Below are 14,796 nucleotides of genomic sequence, written 5' to 3' on the forward strand. Positions count from 1 at the left end.
CTTGCGAATATAAGTATTAAGTTAACACAGATGATAAAGGACTCCATTGTGCCTGTCCCCAACAGTAGACCAGACCTCAGCACGCTCAGCACTGCTGAGCTGAACAGGACCATTGGCTTACAACCAGCGCCAGTTACAGAACAGCCAGAGCCACGTTAATTCCTTATTTCACAAGCTGCACATGCATTGTCTTGACTGCTGTGATACAGCAAAGATAAAACTTCTTTGTAAGCAAAAAAAGCGGTAAAGCTTCCTGTGGTCTGCACTGAGACCTCTACTGGCTTCACGGCACCGCAAGGCACACTTTGGGCACATGCTGATTGCGATCTCAGCTGCTTTACACGATACTCTAGCTGAGCTGGCACCTTGTGGAGTGAGAGATCGGTTTAGATCACGGCTGCGATCTCTCTTCTTGGGTTTTAAGTGTTTGAGGTGCAAATACAAGAGTAAAGGGAAGAGCATACCTACCTGAAGCGCGTGCTGTTTGGAGCTGTACTGATACAAGTTCAAGATGTGTCTGGTAACCATGGGGTAAAGTTGCCTCTCCTCTCAGCACGAGCAGCAAAAGGCATGGCAGGGTGCAGGATGGAGCTCGGTGCTCCCTGTGGGGTGGCAGCCCTACCTCCAGGCTTCGTGCCGAGGAGCTGAGAGTCAACCACCCTTCTCTGCAGCCAGCTTGGTCCTTGCAGGAGGGCTGAAACCCCAGCTGTCGCTCGCTGGTGACTTCCTTTTAGCTTGACTTATCTATTAGCCTGAGGTTTAGTTTGGTGAATGCCAACTGCAGGGATTTGTGCATCTGTTAAGCAAAGCAGTGAGACTGGCTCCCAGAGCCTGAGCTGAAGCAGGTGGTGCAGGAGGAAGGACCCTGATGTTTGCAGGCACCGTGCTCCTACAGCCGTGCTGTGGTCCCACAGGGCTCCAGAACAGGGCTGGGGTTTTAGCAGATGAATAACCGAACCTAGCAAGCCCCATCCACTATGCCAAGATCGTTATTTGGAGGAAGAGAAAGGAAAAAAAAAATAGAGAAGACAGCTGTGGATGTGCCAGGTTTAGCCAAGGGAAAGGAACGGTTCTGTGAGTGCCTGGGCTCCTGCTCATTTCCGTGCAAGTGTTTGGCTTTCAGCCCTTGTCAACTCCTATCTCTCCATCGCTCTCACCACAGGAAAACGCTCGCTGCTCGCCACGTCACCCCGCGCACACCACAGGCACAGCTGGGAGGGTTCTCAGGCTGTGGCCCCGGTGAGACGTACGGCACACGCGGTGGCTTGTACCCAGCCCTCCTGCCTCCCTCCCCCCATCCTCTCTGGGTCTCCTTTGTTTTTTTAAACCAAAGATGCTCTGCAGAGAGAAGCAGCCACTTCTTGTGGTTTGTGTCAAAAGCCCTGCAGTAAGCCTAACAATGTATCTGCCCTAGCAGTTAACCAAACATAGACTTGCTTGCAAATCACTCGTGTTTGTCTGCTTTTGATGGACAGGACCACAGCTGGAGTGCAGAGAGCCCTGTCTGTGGTCAGAGAGGTGTTAAACCCTGCTGAACTTCACTTATGCAAGCATGAGAGGTGATTCAGCACCTTCGCTCCCTCAGCTGTGTTCCTAGGCTGTCCCTGCACTGGTGTCAAACATGAACCACCACGCCGTTGCAAGAAAATATCCCCAAAAGGAGTTTAAAGAGGGATGCTGCTCAACTATCTTCAAATGCATTGACATGCAACCTCTGGTTTTGCCATCCAGGCTCCATAGCACGTAGACATTCAAGCTCTCCCAGGAGCTGGCTGATCCATCGTCATTTGGGTGTTGAAGGAAGGTGGCCTAATTGCTCTCTAACACTGCCCATCTCCTCACATCCGGTTCTGCAGCCCCAGTTACCAGCTGTATCCCCTGCTGACAGTGAAAAGGGTCATTTTACTCTCTTCTTGGGCACCTTTCACAGCACCAGATCCTTGCTTTAGATACTGACCTGTTGTTGATGTGAACTACGAGCTCCACGCACTTGTAGAAATAAACACGGTCATATCCAGGGACAGTTTGATCCTACAGTGTATTTTGTGGCATCAGTGGAAAATGCAGGTAGCATCTGGCTTTTTAATTGCTCCTGCAGCCACAGAGTAGTTACAGTTCTCCAAATGCTTGATGATCCCGTGTATTTATGGGTTGAAATTCCCCTGGGGAACATCTCCCAGAAAGCACAGAGCCTTTTTAACAGCTTTTCCAAGCATCCTCATTTTTTGTCCCCATTTAATCACTTCTACATTTTCCAATTGTACACAACATTTTATTAAACTGTACAAACTGCACTGGCGTTTTAGAAATCCATGTTTACCATTCAAATTAAACATGATGACCAGCTGCACAAACTGTGTGTACACAACTCCATTACTCCATACAGCACGAGCAAGGATTTTACAAAAGTCACCAGGATGAATCCTTTTCCAAGGCAATTTGCTTTTCTCGTTGACTTTAGGCACTTCTGCTGTTGGTCCTGCAGGATTCAGTGCCTGCAGTTGCTGCCAACGATATCCCACAGTGGCTGCACAGCCCGCAAGGCTGCATTCGTCCTGTTGGGAGGTCCATGTTAAGTGCCCATTCCAGTGGATCCAGAAGGGCACCTCCAAAAATAATCCGAATTTGGGATGACTCACCTTCTAGAACGTCTCTTCTTAATGGGCTGGAGGAGTTCTTGCAACGAAGCTCCAAATTTACATGCCTCAGTTGCAGCCTAACACCAGTTGGGATGACTGCTTAATTCCTTAAGCAGTTATTACATATATATTACAGAATCCTCATTTGGGGCTTTGATTTAATTTTGACCCAGTATTTTTCTAATGTCTCCGTGGCAAGCAGTAGTTGGGAGGTTCTGTATTTCTCCAACCTCTGAAAACAGTGCATTTTTATTTAAAAGGATTCTGTCATGAACGGATCACAGATGAGATTATTTTTAACCCACCAACGTATCCACAGACTGCAAAGAGGTAGAATCTGCAGCAAAATATCATGGGGTGAGGGAGAGGGCCACCCTCTCCTGGTGTGCTCTCCTGCGGTGTGCCCATCATGTCTGCAATGCCCATCATGTCTTCAAGGAGTCGGGACACCATTTAGAGCTATAGGAAGCATATCAACCTTTACAAGGACTGGTTATTAGCATTCCAGGAAGATATGCCAATGCTGTGATTGAAAGGCCAATTTTATGATACTTAAAGAATGGTTTGAGGAAAACTTTTCCATATTTCTGATGCACATTTAGAGTAAAACTCCAGAAAAACCAGTGCAGATTTTGCTCTGAATCTGGTGAGTTTGAGGACAGTTAAAGCTTTAGAAAAGGGGTTTTCAATGCTTTCTTCTGTACTGCAGCTTCCCATCTTTTCTGCTCAAGTACTAAGATAAAACCTCTGGGTTTCTGTATGGATCTTGACACTTGCTATTGTTGTGATCTTCCTTCATGGTTGAGCCCTTAGTTTCATGGCCTTTGGTTGAGACATATGAGTGCTGGAATGTGCACCTACAAAGTTTATTTGTCTCAGTAGACCTTATGGCACAGCATTAAATCCCAATACCTGCGAGGGTTATTTTTAAAGTGTGAGGGGAGTTAATTTGCTTCTTCAAAACTCAGCACAGACACAATTCTGCACATGTACAAATGGAGGTTGCAAAGACACTCAACCTGAAGTCTTCCCAGATGCCCTCAGGCCCCGAGTTCACCACTCATCCTTCAGAAGGAGGTGGGCCTAAGTGAGAATTGCAGAAATGGGCACTGACAACACTAGAAGAACAAATATGCTTGTTTTTTCTTATAGAGAAACCCATTGGCTGTAGGTACAAGTAAAGACGAACAGATTTTGGCACTTCATTTTCAGATGTTCTCAACTTCAAGAACGTTCGGAAAAGAGAGAATAGAGACCAAAAGATACCATGAAGAGACTTCATTATTAGTGAAGCGTGGCTGGCATCTGCTACAGACTGGAATGAGCTGAAAGCCTCCAGGCATGGTATGAATTTTCACTGACGTGTTTTTCTGGTGGGTTCTTGGTTAAAATAACCATGCCCAGTCTTCAGCTGACAAAGTGTTACTCAAACCATTACAGAGAATTTCTTCAGTAAGACAGATCTCAGGAAAATATTTTTTCCATTTTAGGGTTCACGAAAGAAAAGTTGCGGAACATATTTTGGTCCATGCTGTTAATCAGTGCTCTGTCAGCACAGGATAGTCTAGGCTTTTCATTTAGAAATTCCTTGTCGAAGTTGCTACAGTCACTTGGCGATTTCTTCAAGAAAAGGAAAAAGAAAAGAGTGTCAAACCACTAATATTCAGGTCTTCATTATAATAGTATGAGCCATATCAGGCTGTTTCCTATGGGCTCAGCTCAACTAGCTGGAAGCAAGCTTGGCTCAGCCACGGAAACCACAGAGTGTTTGCTCTCAGTCTTTTTCCACAATAGTTGGCTACTGCAGCCCCAACGATGCACAGTAACTTGTTAAGCTGCAGTGAACTGCTGTCTGTCTGAACTCTCAATATTCATCAACCAATGCTAATCACTTGCTTATTACTGTCCTGTTGAAGTAGTGATGGGAATACATCTTATGCAGGAGGCACTGAGGCTGTGACCTGTTAATTCTGCCTTGAAGGGATGTTACAACATTGTAAAACGGCAGATTGGTCACATCAGGTAAAGAATGCTTGTGAAGGACTGCAAAATGGAATTGCACTTGTCAAGTTAATTTTATTATTGTTATTAATAGGACTGATTCCATCCTGACTTAGCTGACCACCTGCATCTGCTGGATGTGCAGAACAACTCTAGAAGATGGCCCTGAAAGTTTGAGGGCATTTTGAAAGCCTTATCTTGGTGCCTTAAACTCCTAGTTTAAGTATAAAGTCAACACATATCCACCTTTAAGATGCTAGGAATTTGAGGTATGTGACATTAAAGACCCATGTCTGAAGAGTTTGGATCCTTAAATAAAGTGGTTTAAAGTATTACTGTGGGTTCTGGGTTTGGTTTATTGCATGCATGTGCTGGAGGGTATAAATATTTGGGAAGGGAATGATTCAGGAAAGAATGGCATGAGATGGGTGGAAATGAAAAAAGATACATCCTTACCACTCTTGGTTTGAAAGGAGGTTCAATTCTTCTTTCTTCTAAAGCCTCCCAGTTTATTTCCCGGAAAAAGGCATGCTGGCGGATGTTCCCTTTTGCTCCCAGTCTCCTCTCAGGTTCTCTCACAAAAAGCTAAAATTTTGAAGAAAAATAAATACTTTACTCTTTATCAATAACAGTGTATTCATTGGGACAGTTCTACCAGATAGGATCTCAAACTCAAGCAACGTTGGTGAGAGTGTGAAGACTCTTCTACCTTACTAAATTCCTGATTGGGATTCTTAGACTAACATGCCAAAAACAATGGCCAAGATCTGGCCATATTTCATCTTCTCAAGAGAGAGAGTACAGATTTGATGCAGTGATAACAACATAAGTGTCTGAGTGTGCAAGCATGCAACTACATAGCTGAAATCTCTGTATTGCACTTGAAAGCTTTTGTCTGGATGAGCTTTGAAGTGCCCAAACATGAAAGAGAAAGTGACTCTCACTGCCCATATCATACTAAAGCTGCTTCTCTGAACAACAGGTGGAGATACACGAGCCAAAGATGACATTTCTGTCAAAAAGACTTTTATTTGATGTATGGTAATTCTTACCTTCACCAAAATGTCCTTCGCATCCTTGTCAAGCCAGCGAGGGTAGAATGGGTTATCCATACGGATAGACTGGAAAAGCTCCTCTTCATCTTGGCCGTGGAAAGGAGATTGGCCAATAAGCATCTCATACAGAAGGACACCAAAGGACCACCAGTCAACAGAAGTGTTGTACTTCTGCCCCAGCAATATCTGCCCAAAGAGAGGAGTGAAAAAGACAGACACAAAATGTCTGTCATCAGTATTTCGACTTCAGAAAGGTGGCCAGGCCCTGATCCTTCAAAAGCTGCTTTGCACTGAATGTGATAGCAGAGATGTTCTCCCCTACCTGAACCCTGAGCCAGAGCATCTGCCAGTAGAGGTTTTCCAAGAGGTTTCAATTTCAGCAAAAGGAATTTCAAACAGCATACCATGCAATTGTCAGTTTGATGAAGAATAAACTATGTGCTAAGCAGGGAGATGGAACTTTAGGTACATTTTATTTAGGCCAGTGGGATGGGAAAAAAAGACAGAAATTAAATGTCAGAACTGAGTTACAGGTAGAGCAATGAGAGTTTGCCTTCAGTCAGTCCATTGGGTTGTGCTTTTCTGTGACAGCTATAAAATGAAGGTTACATCCAGTGTGCAGTGACCAGGACAGGTTGGTTGGGGTAATGACCTCCCTAAAGACCAGATCTGGAATTTTCTTCCCCTGCAAAACTGGCCAGATACCACCAAACTTTCAAACTTCCCTCTGGTTGAGCAAAATTCTTTTTAGATATACGGTTTGGAAATAAGAAACTATGCAAATTTTAGACATCCAGCTAAATATCTACCCCCGTTCATCTCCTTTAGTTACTAAGGAACCTTGACAACTTGCTCATATATAGATAATTACATTGAAGATGTCTACAATACATATGAAGACTATGATGTCTAGGATCCTCACTGCAGTTTTAGAGCTGGAATTAAAGGTACTAAAATTAAAGTATAAATTAAAAGAACTAAAGGGTAATAGGTATTTTTAAGCCATGATCTTTGCTTTTGCACCCACAGCCCGGCTGCATTGCCATCCACTATACTACAATTACAGTGTAGGTATCAACAGCAAAACACGAACATGGCATAACACCAGTGAAAACAATTATCTAGACTAGTGTATATTAAATTGCTGATAGCTGAAAAATTGTGATTTAGAGAATCTTTACTCCTGGCTCTGAGGTATTGTAGACTTGTCTGAGTCATTTTAAAGTGATTTCATACCTTGTCTTCACTGCTTGTAAATGCTTTAGGACAGAGTTTGCCACTTGGGTCTGGATTCATCTTATTTCCTAAAAGTTATTTGTCTTATTATTAAGCTAGTTATCCAGAGTCTTTCTACAGTCAATGGAGGAAAAATGGTGATTTATCTGACTTACATATCTAAGGTAGGAAGGGATGACTCGGCTTCTGGCAAAGCTAGCCCTCCTACAATGCTATAAGGTGCCATCTGATGCTTCTTTTTTAGATGAATTTTCTCACCTAATGTGAGAAGTATCCCCCTTTGATGTACCTGCGGCATCTAGAAAAGCAGGACCTTAATATCAGAAGTCTAAACCCAGCCTGATGTAAAGTGTTCATGGTTAACACATCTGTCTCCAAAATTCCAAAAGAGAAAAAATGATGACAAAATAAAGCAGAACAAAAAAAAAACTATTTGAACTTGAGGCAATATAAACAATATGTTTCATCCAGAGTGAAAAAAGGGAAGCAGCAAGTCTCCCTAATACATTTCTTCTGGGCTGCTAATAAACAAAATCATCCAAACCTTTCCTCCTGAAAAGACACATTTCTTTTATAAGGCCTTACTTTTCAAAGTTTAAAGTATCTGGAAAACTAAATTAAATGATTTATGTTAGTCAAGGAAAAAAGTTATTAGCTTTGTGTTCTCTAAACAAAATGAACTCTAGAAATTTAATTTAACTCTTTTTTTTTGGTCAAATATTTTTTGAGATAAAAAATTGCTTGCCTGCTGACCCCAAATCCCCGTATTTGCACAGCTGTAGCCAAGGTGCTGTGCCTGCAACAAATTACAGTGCTAGCAGCCACATTGAAATACTGACAAGAAGTCCATGGCTTCAGCCTCTGGCAGGAGAGGTGATCCATAAACTCTAGCAGTTCTTTCAATTTGGAGGTAAAACATTTTATATGCACTTGTTGAAACTCTAAAATAAATGATAGCACAGAAATAAAACCTCTGAGCTATTTTCGACTCTCTCCTATGAAGTAAAATCACAGATAATGGATTATCACTCAGCTCTCTTTTAGGATCAGAAAAAATAAAGGTTTTTTTTTTCTTTCTTTTTTTTTTTTTAATTTAATAAAAGCATTTTGAAATGGAATAAAAGACAATTGCAGCTTGATGGAAGAGCACACTTACACCTGTTCTCAGGCAATACAAATCCAATTACTGAAGAGACCTGCCCCTGTGTCAGCAGTGGTGTAACTTAGACCAGAATCGAGGCCTTTGGTGCATGCTAAATGATCAATGAATTATAGAGAAGGGGAAAAAAACACGAGCTTTAAAAGCCATTTGGAAAGTACTGATATCCATCATGAAATCATGAAATGGGAGCTTGAAAGGCAAATAAATGGATTTCAGAGTGATGTCGAACATGATGCATGGATGACTCTTAGTTTTCCTCCAGGATGAAGAATGTCTTCTTTGGCCTCAGTTTGCCATCTAATTAGTCAAAGTCTCTCCACAGTGAGAGCTGTCTTTGTTTGAACTCAACAGGTTAAGGGAGTTTGTTCTTTTCTGGATGGACCTAGACCGAAAAATCTACATTTGCTAGAAAAAGAAAATGAGAACAAGCTTCTGTGTGGGAAACATGAAAAAATAAGGGGAAGGGCAGGGGATCTTGCTGTGGGAAAACTGAAGTGTGGTGTCTGTGACCATCCAGCTTTACTGCAGGGACACATGAAGGCCAGCTTCAGCTTTTCTCCACCAAGTGTGTCAGCTGGGGAAGAAGAAGAGCACCTGTTGATATGTCTACCATGCACGGACCTTGTAGACTGTCTCCAAGCAAGCCCCAGCCTCAGCGGGCAGTACCTCACATGTAGCACAAATATCTTGAGTAAAGAGGGCAGAGCAGGCCCTTAACTCGAGGTGTGAGCTCTGCCTTGCCCTCATTAACTCTAGCATGGCCTGGCCCTGACACAGCCACATCACCTATAGTTTTAGGGTCTCCTTCACCTGGAGGCAGCTTGTGAAGTCAAGCTGAAATCTGGTTCCTAGCCTGAAACCATTCACAAGCAGGTTATTGCTTTTTGCATGCACCACCAGCACTGACCAACAGCCATGTCTGAAGATGAGTTCTCTGTCCCACGGCAGCTTGCTGACGTCCCCAGATCTGGCACCTACCTCCGGAGCGATATAGTCAGGAGTCCCACAGAAAGTACTTGTCTTCGCATCTCCAAACATGTTCTCCTTACACATCCCGAAGTCAGCAATTTTGATGTGCCCCTCATTGTCCAAGAGGACGTTGTCTAGCTTCAAGTCTCTGTGGAGGAAGAGAAAGGAATCCCTTCTTTTAAAGTGTTACAGAGCCATGCAATTGATTTTAGCAAAATAGACTCATTAATTCACTAATTGCCTACATGTTCCAATTACAAAAGAAGGCTGAGGGCTAGAGGATGAGCTGCTCTCTCTAGAAGTTCAAAATTCATCTTCCTCATTCCTCCTGTATGAGCACTGACTCGTTTGCTTTATCTAACTTTATCCAAGATATTTGCATCTCTCCTTGGAGGATGCAGAATAGTGAAGCTAAAAATCCTTTGTCCAGGTTAATACTTCTGCTCTAACACTGCCGGGAGAAGGGGAGCAAGAAGGGACTGGCTAATTCTCACTCCCCCCTTTCCTGGGAGCTTCAGTACTGTCTCTGAAGCTACTCCCATATTTCCCTTCCAGTGTAGGCTTTACAAATGCTGGATGAGGAAAGGACCTGCGAGCCTTCCATGGCTTGCAGAGGGTAAGAACAATGCTGGACATCAGCAGAACATCTACCAACTTTTCACTCACGCGCTGTACTATCTGAGCCCCAGAGATTTACAAGCCCTTCACACGTAGCTGCCAAGGTGCTATCAGAGGTTTCAGGCTCTGAGAGCTGCTGTGGGAAGCAAAGATCCCAGAAAGAGAGAAAAAAATAATAATCGAATATTAAAAAAAAAAAAAAGAAGAAATAAAAGCGAGTGAGCTGATGAATCATGGTCATTGACAGAGAACAAAGAGGTCCCCCCATGTGGGAATAACTTCTGAAAGGATAGAAAATAACGTAAAGAAATAAAGAAAAAGGCATAAAGAACAGAAGGCTGGCATAGCTTCTGTGTTAGATTTTTGCATCTTACCTAAACATTTTGATTTTCATTGTAACAATGATTCAGGGAGATGTTTGGATCAGTGATGCTCCACCTCACCTGGGATGTAGGTAGAATTTGCATACCTGCTCTTGGAGCACCCATGCTCCTGTACTGCCTGAACCATGCTCTCAATCACTGCTCCCTCTCAAAACTCCCAGTGCACACAGATAAAACAACCGGATTTGTGCACTGCTGAGGTGACAACTGGTCTTTTCCAACATCTGCTGATTCACAGCCTATACACATTTTCCACATCTCAGGCAAGAGTCCTTACCATGGGGCTGCTATATAGCCACGCTCCTGGTGACAACAGTTTTACAAATACATATTTTTTTTTTCTCAGAAATGACCTTGTCCATTTGACTTTTTCAAGAAGGTCACTTCTAATGCACAATTTTCCTCAGTCACCTACAGTTGTGGGGAAGATATGTCTCTTCTTCCTCCCTCTGCAAAGTTCCTTTGTAGTGTCTACAAAACTGTTGTCATCGGGCAATAGTTCGTTGCTGCTAGAATACAGCCAAAGAAAAAGTAGGAGTCATCAATCAAAAAGAAATATAGAGACAACCAAGACATTTGCTTTCCAAGTGGCAGACACTCATGTTGTCACAATTTCCAGCTGGAATGACTTATTCTAGTTACACCATTGAGATCAATCTCTGGCTGCCAGCACTGCTTTTATTCATCTGGTAGTTTGAAGCGAAACAAAAAACCCATCACCTACAGTTCGCTTTCATTATTTTGATGAGTCTCAAACTCATTGGCTCAAGGGATTGGATTTTCTGCCAAAATTGTCTCGGCTCATTCATTAAAATTTAAGCCAACATTTCCAGACGTGGGTGCATGAGACAGAACAGCTGGATTCGTTATTCTTACTACATCACAAGTGATGTAGTTTCAAAAATGATTTCTATTCACTTTTCTAAATGCTTAGTTAGCTCTGACTGAGATACTGATGGTTGTGAGTTCTCAAGTGACCTTGTGGTCATTGCCTTCAGGAAAAAAAAAAAAAAAAAAAGGAAAAAGGAGTAGGACTGGTCAAATATTTCCTATCAAAGCCTGATATCCAAAGCAAAGCCACACTGACTCCTGGGAATAAGCTATTTCTTTGTACCGCCATGTCTAGCTGTCCCATTTTGCCCCCACTTCCCAGCACAGTCTCTCATGATCTTTTGTTTCATGGGAAAACGGGCCCCAAAACCTGGCACAGTATCGGTATACCAGTTTCAAATAAAAATGTGAGTTATAAGAAAAAAGTCATCTTTAACAGTCCTGTCACGAATTCAAAACATCCTGCAGATATTTTTAATCAACTTTTCTAAGAAGTCTAAGTAAGAACAACAGACACGGCTAAGTGGTTTGGGCACTTCACAAAATGCTGAGACCCCAGAGATCATCCTGGCTTAATGTTATTGATATTGATCTCATGTTTATGCAGTCACCCTCACTGGTCAATAAACAGCTCTCACATGAGTACTAATAATGAATAATGAGAGTTTATATGAATCAAAGCTTGAGTTTAATGGGAGAGTGAATTGTAAACAAGCCATTCACTTTCAGCATTTTTCTAGTGTTCACACTATGTGACAAACATTGAAATAAGCTCATTTTGGTTTCAGCAAACATTGCTTTAGTGAACTTGTGTTCTCATGTGTTTGTGACAAGCTATTTAATTCCCTCTTTCACAAAATGCTGCAGTGTAGTAACTAATGGTTGCCAAGAAGATGAGTTAGACGAGTGTTCCCCAGAAATTCAGTTTCTCCTTTCAGCCATCGGAAAACAGACCATTTCCTGATTTCTGCAGCCCCTCTTGCTTCCATCTTGTCCCTTGCCCTTTCATATAGGTCTCAAGCACAACCTTTGTCTATTAGATCAAAACATTCATGCATAACTTCCAAGCTCTTAGGGAAGTAAAGAAGAAACTGGAATGGGCAATTTTACAGTAGAAGATTTTTTTCTCTGCAGGATTTGGCAGGCTGGTGAATCATGGACTAAGTTCCTCCCAGTTTTGGAAGTCTGGGAGAAGATTCTTCTGTCTGAGTGCAGCTGCCTTTAGTGCCTGACCTAGGATCCATCTGCTCTCTACAGAGCCCACTGATAGAAAGCTCACTTCTCATGGACAGTCTAACACAGGTTTGATGAACTGACACCTGAAAAAATGGATTTTTCTCTGTTTACTCCACTTACTCCAAGAAAGGCTTGGGTGGCTAGCTCAGAGTCATGATGATAAGATGGATCCCATGGGGCTGTGTAGAACAAACCTGTTAATAACTCCCAAATTAAGGTACATTGCTGTCTCCCCATTGCTGTTACTTGAGCTGACCTTTTCATCACTGTTCCAGCGTAAGCAGCACAGCAGATATACCACGTTTCTCATGGCTAGCTTGACCTTATGTGTCTTCATCCGTGGAAAGCTTAAACTGTGTGCTTATGCTGAGTGCTAAATGAAAGACTTGGTGTAAATGCATCAAAGAGTTTGCTTTAATGTTAACTGAAATAGGACTGAATTCCTAAGAAGGGCTCAAAACTGCCATTTTCTGAGCTCTCTCTTCAAAAGAAAACAGCAGGCCATTGTCAAAAGTGAATCTGCATAGATGTTTGATGACAATAAGTGCATCCAAGGGACAGTCTCTCAGTCACAATTAGTGCTTGCAGGGAAAGAAGAAAGGTTTAACGTATCGGACACTGAGGAGTAAAATTACCTGTATATTATGCCCTTTGAATGAAGGAACTGCAGCCCACATATGATTTCAGCAGCATAGAACCTGAGTGACAGAAAGAACGAGTTAGAATGGTTGCTTTCCAGCAGCTGCTTTCAGCTAGACCCCCAAAAGATGGAAACTTTGCCTTCACAGGAACCAAAATTTCATTAAGTCCCCAGAAAGCTTGGAGTGTCTCCAGAAGGCTTGGAGTAACTGGATTTTACAGGTAACCGATGGACAATGCGGAATTCCCAAAAGCACTCCATGTAGCTAGCCCTCCATCCAGCACTGAAACCACTCTGGGAAATGTCAGGGATTTGAAGCCCACTAGTCTAGGAGACAACAAAACATGGCTAGCTGACATTTTTTGATGTGTAACAGTTTCTGAGTACATGCCCTTAAGTACCTAAGGATGTCTCAAGGTCATAAATGAAACAAACAAAAAAACCATTACCCAGCTCCAATTGTGTACCCTGCCTTGCCTCAAGAGATGGTTCCTGTAGCAAGGAAGGAAGAGCGGGTGGTGTCTGCCTCTCCCTTATTTACATATTTCATGTAAATCACTTACTTACAGCAATGCACCAGACTGCATCAGACTTACAGCTAATGCTTCAGAACTCAAACAGGCAACTGGAAATAGCTGTGTTCAGTGGCTGCTGCACAAAGAGCTGAGTGGTGCCAGCATGGGGACAGGCAGGAGGACATCTGGGCTTGGGGACAACAAGCTCCTCAGCTTGTCACACAGATCTCCTCACTGCCCACATCAATGACTTGCTTTTGAAATTTTACCCAAGATGTGGACAAGCTAGCAGCTCAGTGGCCTTCCTGTGGAGTCTTTTAGAGTTTTAGAACTTTGTTCTTAACACGTTTCTGCCTAAAGGACAAAAACACGTCCTGCTGCAAAGAGGCAGCATAAAGCTGAAGCATCACTGCACGATGAAAGTGCTCTGCCCAGAAGGGAACCTAACCGCAGGTCATATCCTCCAGGTATTTGTATCCTTTGCTTCACCAGTCTTCAGTGCATTGGCCTGAGGGCTTAATTCTGAACATTCACATGCTTTTGGAAAAGAAAACACCCAGCAAATTAAACACTGATTTAAATGATTATTTTTTTTTAAATTATTAAATAAAAATTAATTCTTATAGTGGTTTCAGTGTTGACTTTTCAAATACCTTTTGTTCGCAGAAGGATTAAAAACACCTTTCATGTATTTGAATTCTTCTATTTACTTTAAACAGAGCTAAATACATTTTTAATTCTCCTTTGGTGTATTAATTTTTGATTTGAATTTACCTTTTGCAGTTTTGATGAGCTTTTTTTTTTTTTTTTTGACTCAAACCTTAAAAGGAAAACCGAGCATATTCTATTACTTCTAACAAACAAGCGTTTTGCCTCTGATCACTGGACTGTGAACTTCATTTGAAGTGGTGTTATAAAGAACAAGAGGTTGAGATGGCTGAAAATGCATCTGTGGGATTTCTTTGATGATGGCAAAGCCAGGGTGGAGGTTGGGTGCACGATGTCATTTCTGGGGCCTCCGGTGCTGGGCTGAGCAAGAATTAAATGAGCACAATTGTAGAGCGACCCCAGGGTTGCTGTAATTCAAAGCAGGCACCTGTAGGTTGCTTTAGTATGAACCTCATCCATGAGCCATCTAAATAAGATCTCAGGCATGCTCAAGGCTGTTTGTAGACACTCAAGGCACTTTCAGAGGTAAGATTTCAGGTGAAGAGCCCCCCGGTGAAAGGGACTGATCCAGCAAGCAAAGCAGCCTAAGGCACAGCTTCCATCCAGCCCAGCTCTTGGCTGTGAGCAAGTGTTTGGGGGAATATTCTGAGGTTAGCACAAGCTATGGGAGCCAGTTCACATGCTGGAAGGAGGCCCCTTATTTGTAAGCTAAAGGATGAGACTGCCAACAGATGTAATGCTGACGAGGGTGTAGCAGCATCTGTAATGCTTCCAGACAGAAATAGCTTCCCTGGTTGACCAAGAATGCAAAACGAGTTCACATCTGACTGCAATGAACTGCG

The 14,796-nt window shown here is 42.7% G+C and overlaps 1 protein-coding gene across 3 annotated transcripts in view; it reads right to left on the reverse strand.

The window, feature by feature from the left end:
• Nucleotides 1–2,250: 2,250 nt before the first annotated feature.
• PRKCQ (protein kinase C theta) overlaps nt 2,251–14,796 on the reverse strand; it is a 61,187-nt gene continuing 48,641 nt past the window's right edge. For all 3 annotated transcript variants that reach the window (XM_080577371.1, XM_080577370.1, XM_080577369.1), the window contains exons 16-20: nt 12,766–12,828; nt 9,072–9,210; nt 5,693–5,881; nt 5,097–5,225; nt 2,251–4,259 (exon numbers count right to left, since the gene is read on the reverse strand). In XM_080577371.1, coding sequence (XP_080433497.1) covers nt 4,104–4,259; nt 5,097–5,225; nt 5,693–5,881; nt 9,072–9,210; nt 12,766–12,828 — 676 coding nt within the window. In that variant the 3' untranslated portion in view covers nt 2,251–4,103. The remainder of the gene's footprint in view (nt 4,260–5,096; nt 5,226–5,692; nt 5,882–9,071; nt 9,211–12,765; nt 12,829–14,796) is intronic.

Source organism: Anser brachyrhynchus, assembly GCF_964034855.1.
Source record: "Anser brachyrhynchus genome assembly, chromosome: 1".
NCBI lineage: Eukaryota > Metazoa > Chordata > Aves > Anseriformes > Anatidae > Anser > Anser brachyrhynchus.